Source organism: Barbus barbus (genome assembly GCF_936440315.1).
Source record: "Barbus barbus genome assembly, chromosome: 11".
Classification (NCBI taxonomy): domain Eukaryota; kingdom Metazoa; phylum Chordata; class Actinopteri; order Cypriniformes; family Cyprinidae; genus Barbus; species Barbus barbus.
In genome coordinates this window covers 21,198,020-21,221,626 of record NC_136739.1, presented here as the reverse complement: position 1 = coordinate 21,221,626, position 23,607 = coordinate 21,198,020, and the positions used below count along the sequence as shown (strand labels likewise).

Sequence of the window (23,607 nt, the reverse complement as noted above, 5' to 3'; positions counted from 1 at the left end):
GGTCTTAATTTCAGCCAACCTAAGGTTTTGTCTTCTTTCAGAAACTTTCAGAACGTCTTGTACATCTTTGATTTAGTTGTCTTATTCGCACCCTTTCTCTGGTTAATTGTGCTCATAAGGATTTGCTCCCTGTCACAACTGGAGAACAGACCGTACACAGACAGCATGCAGCCTGCTACCAACGGCCCCCGGAGGCCCTCAAGACGGCCTGGCTGTCCTAAGGGCCACACCTACAAACACAATTGTAAATGTACATTCAAACACATCTTCATCTTATTTAAGCCTTCTTACTGTATACACTTTGTAATTTATATTGTCTTATGTAGCACACATAATCGCTTTAATTTCTCTCTTGCTCACTCAATGTGTGTGTACAGATGTACATGTCGGCAAGCCACCAGGGGCCAATGAAAAACTGTGCATTGATATTGTAGCTAACAGGCAGTTTTGGGAATTGCTGGTCCCAGGATTGGAGGGTGGGGGAGGTAAGATAGAGTAATGAAGCCTAACTGGGAATTCTCATAATATGTGGCACTGGGACGTAGGGACCACTGTATTGTAACCTGACTGAGAAAACACACTTCATTATGGGTCTATGTGCTGAAAGGCGAGGTTATTAATGTTGTTGACAACAGGCCTCCTGAACTAGTGTGTCTGTTGCAATAGGAGATAAATGCCATGATATATGGTGACAGAAACTGTAGAAGAAAAAGAAAATATGTATCTACTCACATCAAGCCAGGGTATGATACAAACCAGAAGTTGTATAGCTAATGATGCCGCTCTGTAATTACTTATGATGCTCTAGCTTAAGGGTTTTGGCAGCTATAATCCAATACACCCAGACATAACTCAAACATACAATTCACTCAGCATGACCAGAAGGAAAAATAAATCTATAAACAACAATAACATATTACAGAACACACGTCTTTCTAATGGTAAATTTCCTCCCATTAATAATATTAGGGTATTTCTTCAATATTTGTACACCAGGGGATTATTTTTTATTAACATAAGAAACTTTTTCTTCTGGTTATAAGAAGATCAAATTAAAACTGTCTTGTTGTTTATTTCTCATTTGCCTTTTATGTACAGATTCTGTTGTTTTGTCATTGTCACAGACCCAGACCTTCGATCTTAGAAAAACTATAAACAAAATGAGCTTTCATTTATGAAATACGAAACCCGTTTAAAAGTATGATAATCTAAACAAAGAATGAAATACAGAGAATGTTTTTCAATATTTATTTTGTTAAAGTAATTGACCAACTTAGAAAAAGTACCTTAGTGTCATTTTTGCTCATAAAATATATATATATTTTTTTATTTTGTTTTGGTATATCACTTTTGAGCAGAAGGTTATATATTGTTTTTAAAATTCTAAACAAGCAATTATTTTGTTAAATTATGCAAAAGGTATGAAAATATTATTTGATTGTATTAAAATATACAAAATATATAAAAATATTAAATTAAAATATGAAAAGGCATTTTTTCAAAAATAATAATAATAATAATTTCCATCACATAACCACGTCACATCATTTAAAATAAGATGAAAACAACACTGGAATGGCCATTTTCATTGCTTTAAAACAATATGCTGGGGGCAACTCCGGTACCTCCTGAAAAAGAAAAATTAAACTAGTCTAAGAAAGTGTGATAGACTGGTTTAAGATGGTCTCACAACCTGGTCAGCTTAGGCTGGTTTAAGTTGTTTGTTTCCTCAAAAAAAATCTTCGGCTTTGTCAACTTTAGTTATGACATTGGCTACTGCACTCAGCTCAGTGTGGTTAAACGACACTGGAGCAGTACTGAAAAAAAGCAGTTTTTCTAAACCTCATGGGTAAGAGGGTACTTTGGCACATTTGGCACAGGATGGTACAGTCAGTGTGCTGCTGAAACGCATATGTTACAGCTGAGGGTGACTCGGTGTGTGTACGTATCAAGGAATGTGTTGATCTAAATAAGATGTGTGTGTGTATGTGCATGTTGTGTATCAGGGCATGTGGTTTCCTCAGTAAGGGGTCTTGCGAGTCCTTCAGTCGGACAGCTGGAGAGCCAATCTGTCCTCTCTCTCGCCCAGTCATGGCAGGGCAGATAAGCGGCCACTACGGACCCGACCGTTACCCCTCTGCCCCAACACACGCACACACACCCACACCGGGAGCCCAGGAGCGGCCCGCAGCCGGGGGCTGACAGCTCGACACAGCCGGCTCAGCATGGGGTCTGCAAGGGGAGGGGAGAGACCTGAGGGAGGGGCTGGAGGTCTGGAGGTAGCCGTTATGCAGCCAAAGCCAGGCTCACTGCCAACATAGAAAGGGAGAGAAAGCGAGAAAGAGCGACAGAGGAAGGAGAAACAGAAAACTGTGTCCAGATATACAAGCAAAGTGTTAAACAGCACTAACACCTCTCTAATGCATCAGTAACTTTCCTGTTGCATTTCTCCTCAAACTTTTTGGACAAGAAAATGTCTAAGAATGTAAAAATTAGTGTCGGTGAAAAAATAAATAAAATAAAAGTTCACATGACATGTAGCACTAGCCTGGGTATCTTGCATGTTTTCAGACATTTTAGGGAAAATGTCACTGAAAATGAAAAAAGGCTACTGAAAAGTTTGAGGGCAAAATGTCCACCTTTATTCTGTTATCTAACAAAAGATACATTTCAAAATATTTTAATGAAGGAAATAATTCTTCATTTGTTAAACACCTTAATATCTACAATATATCTGGAGCTAATAGAAAGAGTTTTTTTTTTTTTTTTGGAAACAATGGACATGAAAACACACACACAAATTACAAAACGTACATCAAAATTGTAATTGTTCTGACAAAGGATTTATTTTCTGGCAAATGAGTGAAGAAACTCTAACTGTGTCCTTGTCATACTATGGTTAACCAGACAAATCGTTCATGGTGTGTATGTGTGTGTGTGTGAGCCTGTGCATCCATACTCTCTTTCAGCTTATAATATTGTCTGATTTGACCTGAACAGTGACTGACATACATTGGTATGATGCCAAAGGTTTGTGTGTGTTGTGTAAATGCATAGCATCTCTTGGAGGGCATGAACATGATCTCAGAATGAAGCTGGCACCATCTGTCTGTGGGACCCACGATGCTATGGCACAGTGGCAGGACGTCCCGAAACACCATCCACGTACACACACAAACAGGGTTAAATAGGCAATACACAGATGTCTGTCAGACTTTGGGTTTCTTAATTGGATAACCTCTAATTTATCACAAACGCTGAACATGATGTTCTGAGGGCCGGGATGAGAGGATGAAGCCTTGAATGAGACTTTTTTTTTTTACTATTATTTACATTAATAAATAGAAATAGATACAAAAACAAAACAAAAAAGCTATTTAAATAATATAATGGGAGGTTGTGCACTTTAACCAGCTCTTTGTCCCTCAAAAAAAACAAAAAAAACAATTGTTACATGGAAAAGTTGTTACAAGGATTTAGTTTTTCGACATTATTATTACTATTATTGTTGTTGTTATTATTATTTTAAATAAACTGTATTTTTCCTGAGAAATAATTGTGCCCTTCGGTCTGAACTGTAAATTACCATATTCTATTATATGCACCAAAAAAAGTCACATTACTATTGATAGATGTTGAAAAACTACGGTAATATACAAATGTTTAAAAATATGTTCTGAGTAAAAGAAAAAAAATCGACAGGCTACATTGAAAAGGGACAATTGTGGAAAAGCATTCAAATCTGCTGCAATGTCGCCATCCGTCGGTTAGAGTAGGCCTTTCAGTGTCGATCGATGTTTCTGTTTGACACTATTTACTGACACTGTTTGCTGCGATGGCCGCAGATGGATTCATTTGTTTGGTTTCTCTGGTTTGTGCATTTATTGATTAATTAATAAATGGAAAAAAAGAGATTCAATATCAATTTGGACGACACCGCGTTCACAAAGGAAAGAAGTTCGGTGGGTTTGGTTTCCTTATTATACACACATATATTACCACGGTGTGTTGTAGGTGCTGTTAAATGAGTATGGAGGAACCCCACAAAGCGTCATGCATAAACTATCACCATAATGATTCTAATCAGTGGGGTCGAACTTGTAATGCATGTACGTTAAGTATCCAAACTGCTTCAATCAGCTCTACGTTACTAAAAACAATTAATAGAGACTATTATGTAACGTGAGGTATGTCACCTTTACAGAATAACTATAAAATCAATAAAATCACAAGCGCGATTTGCCAACTTCATGTGCAACTTTCTTACTCTTAGCAAGTGTGCCCGTAACAAGGTGTTGATGACTCATTAAATAACTTTGCCCACCATAACAGGAACAGCCCAGCACATGAACTACTCTCGACCTACACGAGCAAAACTTGCACAATTGAAAAAAAACACCTTTTCATTACACCTACCTGCTCGTTCTCGAGGTTTAAAATGAATTTAAACCAAAAATGACAATGTTGTTTACTCACCCTTAATCCAAACCCGTAGCCCATATATCCCTTTTCTCTGTGGGTCATAACCGGTGAAAGAATATCTTCGCTTCTCTTTATTTCGGAAGCTCTACGGGGCCAGTTTTTTTTCCCTCATCCGCAAATTAGTTAATTGCCATAAATCATTATCGACATGCATCAAATATGCTTTTATGTTTTACACAGTGTTTGTTTTTTTGTTATTTTACATGACTCAAGTAACCCAGTTCTTGTTGTTCACACAGGTGACATTTATTTAAGGCCAAAGATGGTCAAGTAGAGACCTCATCTGCACAGAATGCTCCTCCAGCTCCTGGCCAGCCGCTGTCCTATGCAGAGTTTGTTGTTCAGAGCAAAAACAGGGCTCTTCAGGGAGCAGCCCATGGACCAGAGAAACAAAGTATGAGCGATGATGCTGCAGGGCAAAGGAGTGTAAACACCGCTGGTAGTGGATCAGTTAGTACATCCTCCACAGACTCTGGAAAACCTAAGACTGAGCAGCAGGGACCAGAAAAAGTACCAACAGAAGATCAAACAAAAGAGGAAAGTCAGAGTTCGGAGAGTTGTATCATTCCTCCTCATCTCTTAGGATCCGGAAACAGTATTATTGTCAGTCCTCGACAGCTCTGTATATTGCATGTTCATTTTCCGCTTTAAAGCTATGCTTGGTAAAGCTATAATAAACATAAATCAGTATAAACATCCAAACTTAAATCAAAACGTACAGACTGCACCTTTTAGTTGATTTCCACTATATAACATGTAAATATAGACTATGATTATGTAATAGTATGTATTCATCTGTCTACAGAGAGGCAACCCCATCCTAAAATTTGTGAGAAATGTTCCTTGGGAATTTGGAGAAGTTGTGCCTGACTATATTTTGGGGCGGACAACTTGTGCTCTTTTTCTCAGGTTGGTTTTTGGGTATATGTACGGTACAAGAAAGAAGATATTACACCGGCTTGAAAATCAAATTATTTCTACTACAGTTGTCAGTGTTACGTGTTGTATGCACCTCCAAATATACACAATGAAAACCTAGAAGCTTCACCAATCATGTACCAAAATATGGAGCCAGTGTGCTTTTGCACATTTGAGGCCCATTCAAAATCAGCTTAAAGGGATAGTTCACCCAAAAATGAAAATCTGATGTTTATCTGCTTACCCCAAGGGCATCCAAGATGTAGGTGACTTTGTTTCTTCAGTAGAACACAAAACGAAGATTTTTAACTGTTTCAGTCACAACAGTCAGCGCGTCTTCTTCTTCTTGCTTTACGGCGAATTGCAGACTATAAGTGCATTACCGCTACCTATCTCTCAAATGGACTATTGACACTCTATCTACAATCTCAATTAGGAGTGTCAATGGTCTATTTGAGAGATAGGTGGCGGTAATGAGAAGACGCGTCACACGCCGGCTTGTTGCGTGAGCCCGTTCAGGACAGTTGGACATTGCGGAGGATCAGAGGTAAAAACTATATAAATACTGTTCAGTTTCTTGCACAGACCAATCGTTTCGTGTCTTTAGACCTCAATATATCATCACGAGCCGCAGGGTTTGGCCTAATGGATAGAGAGTTGGACTTGTAACCTGAAGGTCATGGGTTCGAGTCGCAGGTCAAGCGGGGATTGTAGGTGGGGGGAGTGAATAACCAACACTCTCTCCACCCTCAATACCACGACTGAGGTGAGACCCTTGAGCAAGGCACCGAACCCCCAACTGCTCCCCGGGGCGCCGCAGCATAAATGGCTGCCCACTGCTCCGGGTGTTTGTTCACTACTGTGTGTACACTTGGATGGGTTAAATGCAGAGCACAAATTCCAAGTTTTTTCTGTCAAAGCCGTGAGTCCCATTGACTGACATTATATGACTGATAGACTGCAACGGTTTGAATTAAAAATCTTTGTTTGTGTTCTACTGAAGAAACAAAGTCACCTACATCTTGGATGCCCTTGGGGTAAACAGATAGACATCAGATTTGAATTTTTGGGTGAACTATCCCTTTAATGTTGGTTAATGTTAATGCACTGAATCATGGAGGAATGAAAGTAATAAGCTGATATTTGTATCATGCCAAAACCTGCCCCAGATTTGTATATTAAAAGTTATGAAATTACCACTAAGTATACAGGTCTATACTCAGTGTTGGGGAAGCTACTCTGAAACTGTAGTTTGACAAGCTACAAGCTACTCGTAAGTTAAAGTAGTTAAACTACAGTCAAGCTACCCTTTTGGAAAAGTAGTTAGCTACACTACAAGTTACTATCAAAAAGTAGCTAGCTACATTGAAACTACTTTTTATTTTTTTGAACAACGTATATTATAAATAACTGAATAAGTGTCTGAGGAATGTTTTAAGTAAAATATTTAGTGTTTAAAACAATGCAATACAATTATGATTTCTGTTTAATTATGGTTTTATTACACACAACACTCAAATATCTCAGACTGTTACAAAAAGTGTAACCTTTACTTGTCGTTTCTTTGAGAGACATGAACTTGGACAAATAAGGCCATGGGTAATTAGTTGTTTCTCCATCCTCCAAATCTGCCGCCACGTCTTGCTCCATCATGGATAATATGGGTGTGTCAACCCACTTCTGTACGTCAGTGAACCGTTAGCCGCAAGATGCGTGATTAAACAACAGGTGGCGGTAATGGCAAAAAATGAGTTTGTAATCTAACAAGAAGAATATCCTTGCATCGCGCTGATTCGCGCAGGCTCGACAAAACGCAGGCCGTTTCTCAATACCAAGTTCGCAGAGTCTGGACTTCCGTCCTTTCGAGTTTGGACTTGCCAAGTTCGACTCAGAAGAACGAACTCACGAGGACGGGAGGACGAACTGAATTCTGGGTTATGGCCCGTATCAAGTCCGCACAAGTCACCTCTCGATGCATCCTCGGTAAAAGGGGCGGATCAAGAACACATCCGGGGATTTGAACTGGACTTGGCTAGATGTGAACTTTGAATTGGAACAGTACTTGGGCAGCGACTGATGACGTTTCACAAGTCCACAAGAACACAAGTACAGATAAGTACGCATATTGAGAAACGGCCTATATAATGTAGCTTTTGCTCGCGCTACACCGCTACTTGCTGCAAAAAGCATTTAGCTACTGGAAAAGCTACACTGTTTAAAAAGCAACTGAGCTACTGCCAAGCTACTGAAAAATGCAGTTAAGTTAGTAGCGTCGCTACTTGTAGTTAACTATTCCCCAACACTCTTTATCTGTTTACCACTTGGTTGTGTAATTTTTTTTGTTTAAATTGGGGTTTGTTATTAAATCAGTTACTGAATGTCTGTGCAGATATTTTCAATGCCAAGAAGTGTTGAGTGTTAAAATGTGTATGTGCACTTGAAACTCATTTTGTAAGTGTTATGTGAGAATGGAATCCTGTCAGTTAGTCTGGTGTGAAACCACATCATCCTGTGTTTGCAAAGAAAATAAAAGAGAATTCAAGGTTGCAGGCATGTTGTGGCTGACAATCATGATTGGTATGACAATACGCAGGACCGTGCACAGACCTTTTGAGAAACTTTTTTTTTTTGGTCACATCTTAATGACAAATTAAATAACACAAAATAATAGTCTCAAAAGCTATAGATTTATTCACTATTAATATCCATAATAATAATATAGTTTGATTAAAAATAAAAAAAAATCTGTTTGGTTTTACACAGTGGGGAAAAAATATTTGATCCTCTGCTGATTTTGTATGTTTGCCCACTGACAAAGAAATTATCAGTCTATAATTTTAATGGTAGGTTCATTTGTACAGTGAGAGACAGAATAACAACAAAAAACCCAGAAAAAAGCATTGCAAATTGATTTGCATTTCACTTAGTGAAATAAGTATTTGATCCCCTATCAATCAGCAAGATTTCTGGCCCCCAGTTGTCTTTTATACAGGTAACGAGCTAAGATTAGGAGCACTCTCTTTAAGGGAGTGCTCCCAATCTCAGCTTGTTACCTGTATAAAAGACAGCCTGTCCACAGAAGCAATCAGTCAATCAGATTCCAAACTCTCCACCATGGCCAAGACCAAAGAGCTGTCCAAGGATGTCAGGGACAAGATTGTAGCCCTACACAAGGCTGGAATGGGCTACAAGACCCTCGCCAAGCAGCTTGGTGAGAAGGTGACAACAGTTGGTGCGATTATTCGCAAATGGAAGAAACACAAAATAACTGTCAATCTCCCTCGTACTGGGGTTCCATACAAGATCTCACCTCGTGGAGTTTCAATGATCATGAGAACGGTGAGGAATCAGCCCAGAACTACACGGGAGGATCTTGTCAATGATTCAAGACAGCTGGGACCATAGTCACCAAGAAAACAATTGGTAACACACTAAGCCGTGAAGGACTGAAATCCTGCAGCACCCACAAGGTCTCCCTGTTCAAGAAAGCACATGTACAGGCCCGTCTGAAGTTTGCCAATGATTCAGAGGAGAACTGGGTGAATGTGTTGTGGTCAGATGAGACCAAAATCGAGCTCTTCGGCATCAACTCAACTCGCTGTGTTTAGAGGAGGAGGAATGCTGCCTGTGACCCCAAGAACACCCTCCCCACCATCAAACATTGTGGTGGAAACATTATGCTTTGGGGGTGTTTTTCTGCTAAGGGGACAGGACAACTGCACAGCATCAAAGGGACGATGGACGGGGCCATGTACCATCAGGGCCAGGGCATTGAAGCCAGCTAGGGCATTGAAAATGGGTCGTGGGTGGGTTTTCCAGCATGACAATGACCCAAAACACACGGCCAAGGAAACAAAGGTGTGGCTCAAGAAGAAGCACAATAAGGTCCTGGAGTGGCCTAGCCAGTCTCCAAACCTTAATCCCATAGAAAATCTGTGGAGGGAGCTGAAGGTTCGAGTTGCCAAACATCAGCCTCGAAACCTCAAATGACTTTGAGAGGATCTGCAAAGAGGAGTGGGACAAAATCCCTCCTGAAATGTGTGCAAACCTGGTGGCCAACTACAAGAAACGCCTGACCTCTGTGATTGAAGGGTTTTGCCCACCAAGTACCAAGTCATGTTTTGCAAAGGGGTCAAATATTTATTTCACTCATTAAAATGCAAATCAATTTATAACTTTTTTTAAATGCATTTTTCTGGATTTTTTTTTGTTGTTATTCTGTCTCTGTGTTCAAATAAACCTACCATTAAAATTATAGACTGATAATTTCCTTGTCAGTGGGCAAACGTACAAAATCAGCCGGGGATCAAATAATTTTTTTTCACCACTGTAAGCTAATTTGTATTATTTGGTTAACATGTTTATGTATGTCATTGAGAAGAGGGGAAGGTAAAGCAATGAGTTAAGTGTTTTTGCCTAACTATTTTTAAATATAATTTAAGTAATTGTCCAACACAATTCCAGTCAAAATAGGATATTATAAGAAACTATAGCCATACCGTCACTATATATCCAACATGTATCCGCATACCTGGCAAAAACTTGATACTGTGGAGGACCAGGGATGTTGGTCTCAGGAAGGTCTAAAATAAGCCAGCAATGAAAAGAAATTAATAAAATATTGTGAAAAGTTGCAGTGAAAAGTTTCAGTTGTACCAGAGCTCTCCCCTCCTAATTTTATATATATATATATATGTACATACTTACAAACACACATATATACAGCATATTACATTCTGCATGATAAAATATAAAGATTACACAGTGATCTGATTCTGTAATGTTTTTTTTAGTTACTAAAACACTAAAAACCATGTTTTACTACATTTATGCATGTGAAGATGAGCGGAGAGTATGCTAGATTAAGAAATTAGCTAGCTAGAGAATACGTGCATATTAACAGTGTAAGCATGAACCATGCGACCATATAATATGATTAAATGTTAATAAATTAAGTGTATCAGCAATAATAAATCAAAGAAGAATTTTTTAGAAACATTTTACCTAGGTGACGAGGATCATTACGTTTTCATCAACAGGTTACAAAGTTTGTTGTAGCTATATGGGTGCTCGTTTTTTCCTGTTGTAAAATACATTTGGCCAAAATCTAATTTTATAAAAGAGATTAAATGCTACTGTATGCACAGGCTATTTACGTGTATTGGCTATGACTAGATGCCAAATGCTAGCCCTCTCTCTCCAGTCCCACATGTCTCAGACCTCAAATACAAAAAATTAGAGCCTTTATAGACATAGTGTTTCTTGCGTAAAGAAAATGCTGTACTTATTCAAACAACAAGATCTTTATTTACCCTTGCAAGACTTCGTTCAGCTGCTGTGGAACTTCAGTTCATTCAGTCCAGATAGAAGGGGTTGAGTTATGAGGTTTTACTGATTTACTGTTTTACAGTTTGGGCGGATCCAACAAGATTTAGTCACAAGTTTTTTTTAGTACCTCTCACTTGCTAAACATAAAGGGTGACCAATAGCATTGATTTATTAAAGAAAAAAAAAGGGGGGCAATGGAATAAAGGGGATGGTTGAGCGCTACCTGTGTACGTGACAATGTTGTATCAGTTGAGAAATGTAAATTAACAATAGCATTTTGTATTTGGAATTGCTTGTTTCCGCGAATAATAATGTAATTTAATTTCTATGGCAAGATGAGGCTTTTTTGTTTTTAAAGGGATAGTTCACCAAAACATTTACACACCCTCCACTTGTTCCAACCCTGTATGAGTTTCTTTCATCTTTTGTGTACAAAATTTTGTACTCAAGGTATTTTGAAGAATCGTGGTAACTAAATGGTAGCAATTGACTTACATAGTATTTTTGGCTACCATCAACTCTTTGGTTACCAACTTTCATACAAGTTTGGAACAACTTATGGGTGAGTACTGAATATGAATCATTGCAAAAAAAAATTTTGTTGTTTTTTTTTTTGTCCCTTATCCAATGGTTTAATTTTACAAAACCGCAAAATGGAAAACTGAAATTCACTTTCTCTAGTCGCCAGCCATATGTAAGTAGAGAGTGACATTTTCATTTCTCTTTCTCTCCATGACTGCAGTGTGCGTTACCATAATTTGAACCCAAACTACATCCATGAGCGTCTGAAACAGTTGGGTCAGAGTTTCACCCTTAGAGTGTTGCTTGTCCAGGTTGATATGGTGAGTCTGTCTGTCTCACTCATTAATTCACTTAAATTTCTTTGTCTTTCCTGTTTCTTTGCCCCTTCTCTAATGTGTAGTTATTTAAAACTTTATGAATTAAATTCTAAATAAATCACGATGGTAAGTAAAATGTAGCCTCTTAGTGCCAGCTTTTGAACATTTAACATCTCTAATTTATGATGTTCATGTCCCATTTCTCTCTTCCTCATTTATCAGAAAGACCCTCATCATGCACTGAAAGAGCTTGCTCGAATATGCATCATGGCTGACTGTACTCTCATTTTAGCCGAGAGGTAATGGGATGGTTCAAAATAATCAAACGGGAGGTTGAATTTCCTTGGTGGCTTTTGTAAATATAAGGTGTTAAAGCCCTAACCCTGTTAATTTTTGGTGTTTCAAGTTAGTTCCTTTAAAGGGGACCTATTATGCCCCTTTTTACTAGATGTAAAATAAGTCTCTGATGTCCCCAGAGCGTATATGTGAAGTTTTAGCTCACAGATACACAGATACATTTTTATAGCTTGTTAAAATTGCCACTTTTTGGGTGTGAGCCAAAACGCGCTGTTTTGAGTGTGTTGCTTTAAATGCAAGTGAGCTGTTGCTCCCGGAGAAGAGGGCGGAGCTTCAAGAGCTCCAGCTCCGGCAATAGCAATGCTAGCCTTTGCAAATAAACATTCCACTATTAATACAAGCCTGTTATCTTTACAGAAAACTACTAGTCAGTCATCTGATTATACTGTGCATAATACATTTGCGTTTATGAATTACACAAACTGTGAGCCCAGCGGGATAAAAATAACAACATAGCTGGTATCACAAACTTTATAAGTCCCACTTCTGATTATGAGCTTGACAACTTCAAGCGATCGACTCACATTACTTTCATATGCAACTTTTAACTACCACATTCCTATTCACGATCATTCTGATAGCACTTGAAGACAGCATCAGTGAAAACACACAAGAGACAATGATAGCTTTAGCAATTAGCCTTACAGAGTGCCAAGCAGCTCTTTCAGAAAGGCAATTTGGAAAACAAACGCATGATACTTACTTTGTCTGGAGCTGACGTTCGCGCACGAAGCGTTGGTATTAATTCCTAAACATATAAGCGATTTTTTCCGGGATATTTCCTTCGAAAATGAAATTTAACCACAGTGTCCTCGGCTCAGATGGGGGGAGATTATGGCGACTCCTATGTTCATTAGTGCATCCCAAAACACAACAATTTTAATGCCTCTTTGGTGCTGACATTGTATATAACTCCAGTAATGGTGCACCACATCTTCTCACTCAGGGCTGTGTTTATGCTAATAGGGCAGAGTGTGTCACAAATGGGCAGGACTTTTCCCCCTCGATGATGTGCACAGAGGGAGAATCTGAAACATCTCGTTTGGAGAGACTGTTTATGATTTATTGGTTTTATAAAAAAAAAATAGTTGTTGGATTTTTAACATTATAGGCTGGTTGTTTTCACACACTGCGGGCCACACAACTGTGTTCAAACAGCTTATAAAAGTGATTTTTGCCTAATAGGTCCCCTTTAACTAAACATACATGTTTGTGTGTGTAAGTCCTGAAGAAGCAGGCCGTTACCTTGAGACAAATAAATCATATGAGAAGAAACCTGCAGATGTACTGAAAGTACAAGTGGAGAAAAATTACCTGGCCCAGGTTAGAGCACAAAAACCTATTAATAAATCTAAAATGATTATGTTTGGTTCATTTAATCATAAGCTGATGACAACTTTGTTTTTGTTTGGCAGGTTGCAGATTGTTTAACCACAGTAAAGTCTGTCAATAAGACAGATGCCATGACTCTCCTGTCTACTTTTTCTGTAAGGAATACTTTTCCTTTTTATGTTGCACATTTACTATATTACTTACAGTTCTGTTCAAAAGTTTGGGGTTAGTGAGATTTTTTAAAACAACTTGTTACACATTTAATTAATCAAAAGAGATCGTAAAAACGTTGACATGGTTACATAAAATTTCTTTGTTTAAATTTACATTTACATTTAGTCATTTAGCATACGCTTTTATCCAAAGCGACTTATAAATGAGGACAATGGAAGCTATCAAAATCAACAAAAGAGCAATGATATGCAAGTGCTATGACAAGTCTCAGTTAGCCTAACCCAGTACATGTAGCAAGATTTGTTTTATTATTATATTATAAAAAGAAAACAGATAGAATAGAAAAAGAATATAGCAAGCCAGTGTTAGAGGCCTTTTTAGCTTTTGTTAATTGAATAATAAATAAAAAGACAACAAATAGGTCAAATACAAAAAGATTAGAGAAGCTAGTGTTAGTTTTTTTTAAACAAACAGTTACTAACAAACAGTTAGTAAATGAATGGAGTGCAAGTATAAAAGGGGCAAGTTTTTTTTTTTTTTTTTGGGAAAAGAATTAGAATAGAGAGTGCAAGAGTTAGACGGTGAAATAACGATGGAAGAGATGTGTTTTAAGCCGCTTCTTGAAGATGGCTAAAAACTCAATAAATAAATATACGTATATAAGGACTCAAAATAAATGCTGTTTTTGAAAACTTTATAGTCATCAAATAATCCTGAAAAAACGTATCAGTGTCTACAAATATATTAAGCAGCACAACTGTTTTCAACATTGATAATAATAAAAAATGTTACTTGAGAACAAAATCTGCATATTTTTTATTTCTGTCATGTGACACTGAAGACTGGAGTAATGGCTGCTTAAAAATCAGCTTTGCAGTCACATGAATAAATTACATTTTAAAATATATTAAAAGTTCTTTTAAATTCACGTTTTTGGTCAAATAATTATACAGACTTCTTGAGCTTGAGACTTCTTTCCAGTCAATCAATCAATCAATATGCTTCAAACTTTTGAGTTTTTGTATATAAAACCCATTGCTAATAATCTTGAAATACTTGCATGTTCTTTTATGTTAATGCCATTTTATCTCTTCAGTCTTTTGAGGGCATCATTAAGGCCTCTAAGGAAGAACTAGTTTTGTGTCCTGGACTTGGTCCACAAAAGGTGTGTAGAAATATTTTGATATGTTTTGAGCAGTTATCTTTATGTGTAGCATCTGAAATCAGTTAACATATGTTACGTAGTTTTACATATATCATTATTGCTCATGAATTTTAACGGTAAGTGCGTTTGACACTTTAACTACCAAAGGTATGTGTCTTAATTTCCTTTCCTGTTTGTGGTTAATTTAGGCAAGAAGGCTTTATGATGTACTGCATCAGCCCTTCATAAATACCAAGAAGAAGGAAAGCTGATAAAGCCAAACTGCTTTTCACGAAATCACCAACTGTCTTCAAACAGAGAACCTAGAATAAGGATCTGGGGCCATATATCACAAGGTCTTCTGCAGGCTTCACGGTCTTTGGCCTATGAAGATCTCAGCCTGTAATTGGGGCATAAACAGCTATAAATGCAGTGGTTTATTTATACATTTTTGTATAAAGTGTAATCTGCTTTTGTAATTCAATCTTATTTAGTGAGATGAGGCAATGTTAAAATTCTTGTCAAAATAAAAATTTTTCATGTGTGCTTATGAAAAATTTTATAAATTTCAATTATATTTAGCAGTAATTGTATGTTATGTTGTTTTAGAGTGGGAGGGGAAATTCTGTTATAAGTCCATGATTCTTGTTGCAACTAGAACAAAACCTGTAGAAGCCACTCTACAAAATGTGTCAAAAATAGTGGAAACTTAAGAATTGACTCAAATGATACGTCGGAATTTTACTACGTGGGCAAACCGACTCAGAGTATGAATGTGTTTGTGGGCCAAAAGTTCATGGGCATCACAATTGCCACAGTAAACTACATCACACCAGCCTTAATCTCACAACTGACTGACACAACAAGCAACACATCAGGTGGGAGGACAGTGATAATTAGAATGTTCTCTAATCTAACTCTAGTGCATTAAAGGGTTAGTTTACCCGAAAATTAAAGTTCTGTTATTTCCAAACCCGTTAGACCTTCATTCATCTTCAGAACACAAATGAAGATATTTTTGATCAATTCCGAGAGCTTTCTGACCCTGCATAGATAGCAATGGAACTACTATATTCAACAAAAATAACACGTTTATTTAAAGGGGTCATATGATGCGATTTCAAGTTTTCCTTTCTCTTTGGAGTGTTACAAGCTGATTGTGCATAGATAAGATCACTGAAGTTGCAAAGTTAGACTCTTCCACACCCCCCTAAAACGGCTCATTCAAACACGCCCCCACATGTCTACGTCACGATGTGGAAATATTTGCGTAATGCCGCCCAAATGTGCACGTGTGGAAAGAAGGCATGGTTTCTGTAACCGCAGTAGTGTTGATGCAGCCATGTCAGGGAGACGCTGTGTGTTTCTAGGCGAAAGCAAAAGCATTTTATTTGGCCTTCTGAAAGTAGATGCATTTAGGAATTATTAAGATTACTTACAACAGAACAGCAACACATTTTATGGACGAACCTTGGAGAGGAGGTAATTGTGACTTTGCTATGGCAATCTGGCACTTCTGAATCAGCGACTGTAAGTATGTTTTGTCATTAGTTTAAGTATTTGCTATTGACTGTTCATATGCAGAGTTTTGCGCGTTGTGTGTGTGTGTGTGTGTGAGAGAGAGAGAGAGAGAGAAAGGGTCACATCACAGTGGAGTCAGCTTTCTTAATCGCGGCTTGTGTGCAAACACATACGAGCTTCATCACTGTGTCTGTCACGCGACTGTTCCTCTTTCGGGATTGAACTGATGGTAAAATTAAGGACATTATTAACTGTCTTTACATTTATTTTGAAAGATGAAGCTCTTGATTATGGTAAGGGGCGTTACATTTCTGATGAGTGCTTGCAGTTTTCGGCCAGTCACAATGCACTGTGTCAGTTGGCCAATCAGAGCAGACTGCGCTTGTCGGAAGGAGGGACTTTGTAGAAAACGACGCGTTTGAGAGAGGCAGGGCATAGAGGACCTAAAATAATGTACAGTATTTGAAAAATAATGTGTTTTTTGAACATTAAAGCATGTCAATATATTCTGTTACACCAAATACACAAAATACATGTTAAAAAAGCGTCATATGACCCCTTTAACAATTTCTTCTCTTCCCTGTCAGTTTTTGAGGCACGTTCTACGTCAGAATGCTGTCCCCTGTATCAGCATCAGCAGCACCACACGCATGTGTTGTGGTACTATCGCTAACGTGCAGCAAAGTCTTGACATGGAAGAGAAGAAATTGTTGAATAAAGTCATTATTTTTGTTTTCTTTGCACACAAAAATTTGAACATCTGATGTCATGTGAACAATTTTATCGATGTCCTTGCTACGTTTCTGGGCCTTGAACATGGTAGTTTGCTGTCTATACAGGGTCAGAAAGCTCTCGGATTTCATCAATAATATCTTAATTTGTGTTCTGAAGATAAACAATCTTACAGATTTGAAAGGACATGAGGGTGAATAGGCCTAATTAATGACAGAATGTTCAGTTTTGGGTAAACTAACCCATTAATGTGGAGGTTATATTATTTACATAATTCTTAAAGAGAGAGTCCAACCATATAAAATTTAAATTCTGTCTTTATTTACTCACCCTCATGTTTCAAACCTGTATGACTTTCTTCTGTGGAACATAAAGGAGATATTTAGAGAAAACAAGGCAGTTTTTAGTCCATATAATGGAAGTCATTGGTCACCAAAACTGTTTGGTTTCCAACATTCCTCAAAATATATTATTTAGTGTTCTGCAAAAGGAAACAAGTAATGCAGTTTTTGGATGGGCTATCCCCTTTAGAGTACTTTTTTTAAAATAATTTTCCTGAGAACTCACTGTGTTTTTAATACTCTTTCTCCTACACCTTTCCTTTGTGTGCTTTCATGTGTGAAAGTATAAAGGTGAGAATACTTTCTGACCTATATACTCTGTCACATATAAAAGTAGACCTCACCAAGGGTCAAATCCTGTACAAGTTCCAATCCTGCATCAGCACAGTCATACATCATGCTGCTCAGCGTCTGTCTCCTGCTGTCGTTCTTCTCTCTGTCCGGTAAGACAATCACCTCTCACATCAATAAGGCCAATTCTGTTGGGTTGAAATGTTTTAACTGGATTATTTGTTAGACTCATTTCTCTTATGTATTCACTTTTTTGTGCCAATGGCTTACAAGCAGTTGGGAGTGTTTTTTTTTTTTATATCAATAACAATATACTGGTTTGTAAAGTACCCATGTTCATTATCACAGGAGGGTTCAAGAGTGGTATTGTAGGTGGCAAAGAGGCTAAACCTCATTCCAGACCATACATGGCATCTCTCCAGTATAGAAGACAACATACATGTGGACTCATAGAGGTATTCACTCACTAATATGTTACAGCTGAAGACCAAAGCCGTGCGGAATGAGTTTGTGGATGTCATTGAGCTACCTAGGAACAAAGAGAATATTCCCGCTCATTCGGAATGCTCCATTGCTGGCTGGGGCATGAAAAAACCCAGAGGAAGAGCATCAAATGTTCTGCAGGATGTCAGCCTCAAACTGCAGTTCCCCTTTGAGTGCAAAAACAAGTGGAAAGACTATTTCAACTCTGAGAAAATGATCTGTAGTGTCTCGGATGGGAAAAGGGCGTTCTGTCAGGTACTGCAACATCACTTTTGATAATTAAAAAAAAATGTATGTCATCTATTATTTCACATAGTGGCAGAATGCAAGTATAGAATTATCTCCTTTATTCTATTATAATAGAATTATCTCTGAAATATCTCCTTTATTCTCCTTTATTTCATTTGTGTCTTTAGGGTGATTCTGGCAGTCCTCTTCTTTGTGACTCTGAACTTAAAGGAATGGCTGCGTACACATATCTTAATGACTGTACATCCAAGAAATACCCTGAAGTCTCTATAAAAATATCTGCCTTCCTTCCGTGGATTAAAAAGGAAATTATGTGATTGAAATGGCATCATTTATGCATATAAATGATCTATCATGTGTATAATTGTGAAGCCTAAAAAGCTCTTTTACTAATTCTTGGCTACTCTCTGCTGCCGTTTCCATATGGAATGTCAAATGAAAAATGGTTAAGAATAATTGTTTTAACTTTTTGTCTGTATTGCTTCCAATGCTGTGTTCAGGAAGAACAACTGGGGCCAGTAAGGTCCTCTATGATATAACCTACTTATTGGACTAGCCTTCTTAAATTGCATAAGAATAATAAAAAAAAGAACAAAAAGACACGTGTTAATGTGCAAAAAAGAAAAAAAGGAATCAGATTTATCAAGCAAATCTTTTACAATCCTAAAACAAAAATAAAATCAGCTGTGGAACTTTGGTCCACAGGAAGCTATCGAACATTATTCATTCTTATGTTGAAAGGTATAGATTATCATACCATTACATAAAATGTTATGAAATGGCAAAAATACTACCAGCTAGGTGACTGCAAAAATGAAGATGTCCATCCCCTTTTTTCCCACAAATTCATATGCTTTTATGTTTGCCACAAGCAATGTCCAGTCATTGGCTGCAAGTAAAATGCTGTAAGTTGATCAGCCAGTGTTTGATCTTTTCAGGACACCAAAACTTCAGCCCAATATTAGTTTTAGAATTAAGGTACTTTTTAAAGTAATATTTTATTTATTTTCTGATAACCTTACTGAGAATAGCATTCCATTACTCTTTGTTCCTGTGACTCAGTTGTTTGTCGGATAATGGCTAGTATGGCTACTTGTTATTTTACACATTTGTAGTTTGAGGTAAGGGTGGGAGGAGTTACACCTAGTGAGGGTACAGAGTGGGTTCGCGTATTTTCACAGCATATTCACACTTAAACGCAGGCTGTTGCACCATGGTTCTGTATTCTTTTCTTCTTCTCCTTGGTATCTCTTTGACTGGTAAGGTATCATTCATTCCTTTCTTTCCCGAATTTGTCTTGTGCATCTTTTTTTTTTTCCAAAGATGATTTTTTATATATTATATTATTTATAAAAACTTATATAAATATAAATGTATGTTTATTTGCATCAGTTATGCTAACAACAATAATCATAAAAAACATTTATGACATTAAAACAGCGGCATCTGCTGACGGACAATGTGCTGCGTGATGACACTGTTTACTCCAAAGTCCCCACTCCAAGGGGATAGGGATGATCACTTCCATTTGGAACTTGCCTGTGAACCGTTCAACATGATACGTGTACCGTTACACCCCTAGTAACAAGTACATTGGGTATTATGGGAAGTGTTCCCAGTTCCGGTTGATCTGATTAATCTGCAGTCTAACAATCCTTTAATGCATTTAAATAATAGAAACGTGTTAGTGTGTTATGTGTAAGCCAGGTTAAAGAGATGGGTCTTTGATCATGTCCCTTCTTCATTCAGTGCCTAATAGACTCTATGCACGATCGCTTCTGCATTTGGTCTTGTGGTGGCTTCCGCCGATGCTGTGAGGAATCATTCTCAGAGTCTTGGGGTTTTGATGCCAGGATTAAGATTTAAAAAATAATTTAGACAATAAAACCGAGAGACCCTGCAGGGAATCTCCCGAGCTCGCGTCTGCATACTCTTTTTATCCAGTTTTTTTCCCTTAAGGTGTGTTCCATACATTTCCTACATCATAGTTTATCTTCTTTTGACTGCTTTCTGGAGCAGATTATAGGCCTCAATTTACGTTACGTGAAAGGAGGAGACCCTATCATGTCAAAAACCAGATGTGCAGCTTTATCTTAAACCACACATCAGTCCATTCCATTCTTCTGCAGGCCTCTACTCACACAGACAGATACACTTTTATAATAGTAGAATAACTTGATACATAAATGGCTATATTCACATTGATTACACTTGATTAATTTATATTTTGATTAATAAAACTCTTTGTCAGTGTGAGTTACTCATGTTTTTATTGCAGATGGGATGGAGAGTGGTATTATTGGAGGAAAAGATGCTAAACTTAAATCCAGGCGATACATGGCATCTATTCAGAGTGATAAAAATCACATATGTGGAGGGATGCTGATCAGAGAGGATTATGTACTGACAGCAGCCCACTGTTTAAAGTGAGTATGTCTCTGGCTATTTATGATGCTTTTCAAAAAGGACTGTGGTAGTCTCACGACTTTTAGTTTATCTGTAAATTTGTGCTTTAGTTATTCAAAATATTTAAAAACCAAAAACAAATCTTTATTACACATCTTAATTACACAGTTTTGATTTTTTTTCCCGCAGTAACGATGTCTACTCTGATCAGGACCTAATTGAGGTTGTTCTGGGAGCTCTCAACATCAACAAGGTGGAGAAGAACCAGCAGAGAATCCCAGTGATGAAACGCATCAAACATCCCAAGTTTAAACATAATGAGACGGATTACAGCTATGATATCATGTTACTAAAGGTATTTTTAGCTTTACCTGATGTAACTCTACAGTATATTGTGTACTTTGTTTGCTCTCTAGAAATTATTTTGTTATTTGCAGCTGAAGAACAAAGCCAAGCTGAATAAATTTGTGAAAGTTATGCCTCTTCCTAAGAAAAATAGAAAAACACCAGCTAATGTTAAATGCTCCATTGCTGGTTGGGGGTCGAAATCCCCAAAAGGAGAAAAGGCATCAGATGTGATCCAGGAAGTCAAGCTTAAACTGCAGGATAACTCAAAATGTAAAGAAATGTGGCAGCATTACTTCAACACTGAGACAATGATCTGCAGTGTTTCAGATGGAAAACATGCTTTTTGTAAGGTATTATAATATATTATATTATAATATATTATATTATATCATATTATATTATATTATATTATATGTATTTATATTCATCTTTTTCACTAGGGGGATTCAGGAAGTCCTCTCATCTGCAATACTATACCACAAGGAATTGCTTCATATACTTTTGATGGTAACTGTACAAATGCAGTATATCCTCAAGTTTATGTAAAAATCTCATACTTCCTCCCTTGGATTAAAAATATCATTGGTTAAATTAAGATGAATAAATAAATTAAATTAATAAAATAAATTTGGATCTTATATTAAGGGAGTTTTTTTTTTTTCCCCCACTTTCTGACTTTTTTTTATTTAATCTGCTTCTAAGTCTGCTCAAAATCTCAGTGCATTTGGTTTTAGCCAGTTTGAGATTATTAATAAACAGGTGATAACTCTTAAATTATGTAAAGTATTAATTCAGAAACCCATAGAAATAAAATTCACTGCAATATTCGTTAAACCATTAGAAGACCACATGTAGATCACAAATGAAACAATAATTTATAATTAATTATTAGTTAGAATATAATCTTTTGTTATATATAGGCTCCATATATGTGCCATCATAGCTACAAGGGCCAACCAGATAGGAGATTCAGTTCAACAGTGTAAACATGTAGCCTGATTGCAGTTTTACATACTTTACACTTTGACAGTTTTTGCTTTTAAATCGGCAAACTAATTTTAAATAATGGTTTGATACTGATTGATTTAGTCTACTCCTGCAAAAACTTCTTGTTGCTCAGGTGAATTCACACCTTTGCTCTCCGAGTGACCTTGTGAAAAGCCCCCTTTGAAGCCCCTGTGTTTACATTCTAGCATGTGGTGAGAGGTATGAAAACTAGAGTTGAGAACATTCTTAAGGTGTTAATATGTCTGCTAATACTTTATCTCAGGAAATGCATTTTTGACATCTTGGTCTGTCTTTGCGAATGTAGATCCATTTTTTGTCAACAAACTATTACACATGTGAATATTTAAAGCTGATTATATTCATTTAAACTTGATGAAAATTCTTAGTGGAAAGAGTTGCTCCTAGTGACAAAATTCTAAGAAAATTCTTAGAAATGTGGGTGTTTCCTCTTAAAATTAAAGAAAAGATCCTAGTAAAGAAAAAAGTAATCCAGAAAGCATCTTAATCCTTAAAAGAGGTTTTAAGGCCCAAAATTGTTAGGAGTAAAGATGAGGACTTTTAAGAGGCTTAAGAGGTTTTTTTAGCAGTGGAGAAAGTTGACAAAACATGAAGAGGGAGAAAAAAATGTGTTGCACACCATGCATGACAGTGATGATACACATTAGATTGTTCAGGGATCATGTTTATGACCGAACTTAGAGACATGCTAGCATCTAGGGGTGTCCCTGACTAAGGATTTACATAGTCGAGTCGGAATTTTTTCGAATCTTACCGATAGTCGACTGATAGTCAAATCATATATGTGTATGTGTGTGTGTGTGTGTGTGTGTGTGTGTGTGTGGGGTGGGGTGGGGTGGGGTGGGGGGGGGGGGGGGGTGGGGGGGGTGTCTGACTTACCAAGAATCAAGTCAGACATTCGATAGTCTACTGCCTGCTGACGTTCCCTACTGAAAAAAACAATAGAACCCTGCCCAAAACACAATAGAAAATGTAATGGATGTAATGGTTATAATGGGAATTGTATTGGTTTTTATGGAAACTATAATGCTGGTATTGCTCCCAAATTCATTGGCCCGTTCACTGTCACTAAAATCATTAGTCCAGTGGCAGTCCGCCTCAATCTTCCTCCAGTGTACAGGAGAATTCATCCCGTTTTCCATGTATCCAAGATCAAACCCGTGTTTTATTCCCGCATTAATCCGCCAGCCCCGGTTCCCTCACCGCCGCGACTTGTAGAAGGGGAACCTGCTTATTCGGACAATCGTATTCTGGACTCTAGGCGGAGGGGATGCGGATTCCATTACTTGGTGGACTGGGAAGGTTACGGTCCGGAGGAGAGAAGTTGGGTGCCTGCTAGAGACATTCTGGATCACTCCCTTATCGATGATTACAATCGACAGGTAAGGGAGTCTGGGGATGCCAGGAGGCATCCCTAGGAGGGAGGGTACTGTCACGGTATTTGAATCTACTGCCTTCTTCATGTCTCGTGTTATTGTTGTCTGTGTCTGTGTATTGTGTGCGAGTGGGCGGTTCCCCTCGCTCCGTGATCAGCGCGCCAGCTGATCTCATTCCCCGCACCAGCTGCTGCCAATTTACTCCTCTATAAAGCCTCACTGCACTCTCCTCTTTTTGTCAGATCGTTTGGATGTTTTCC

General features: G+C 37.7%; 2 protein-coding genes and 1 pseudogene across 3 annotated transcripts; all 3 read left to right on the top strand.

Moving 5' to 3' along the window:
• Positions 1-3,899: 3,899 nt before the first annotated feature.
• On the top strand, positions 3,900-14,846 carry LOC306877252 (DNA excision repair protein ERCC-1-like; annotated as a pseudogene). Its single transcript has 9 exons — positions 3,900-3,962; positions 4,722-5,104; positions 5,292-5,391; positions 11,471-11,570; positions 11,790-11,866; positions 13,148-13,247; positions 13,340-13,411; positions 14,527-14,595; positions 14,784-14,846. The product of its transcript is annotated as a DNA excision repair protein ERCC-1-like (transcript).
• Positions 14,847-17,565: 2,719 nt separating this feature from the next.
• Positions 17,566-18,508, top strand: LOC306877426 (granzyme B(G,H)-like; the record flags this gene model as incomplete). The annotated part of the gene is made up of 4 exons (XM_079429202.1): positions 17,566-17,611; positions 17,808-17,914; positions 17,985-18,197; positions 18,359-18,508. The coding sequence occupies 4 exons, from the start codon at positions 17,566-17,568 to the stop codon at positions 18,506-18,508; spliced, it is 516 nt and encodes a 171-aa protein (XP_079285328.1).
• Positions 18,509-19,374: 866 nt separating this feature from the next.
• LOC306877477 (granzyme B-like) lies at positions 19,375-22,666 on the top strand. Its single transcript, XM_079429243.1, has 5 exons — positions 19,375-19,450; positions 20,470-20,617; positions 20,787-20,952; positions 21,035-21,295; positions 21,386-22,666. The coding sequence occupies exons 1-5, from the start codon at positions 19,405-19,407 to the stop codon at positions 21,533-21,535; spliced, it is 771 nt and encodes a 256-aa protein (XP_079285369.1). The 5' UTR covers positions 19,375-19,404; the 3' UTR covers positions 21,536-22,666.
• Positions 22,667-23,607: the final 941 nt, after the last annotated feature.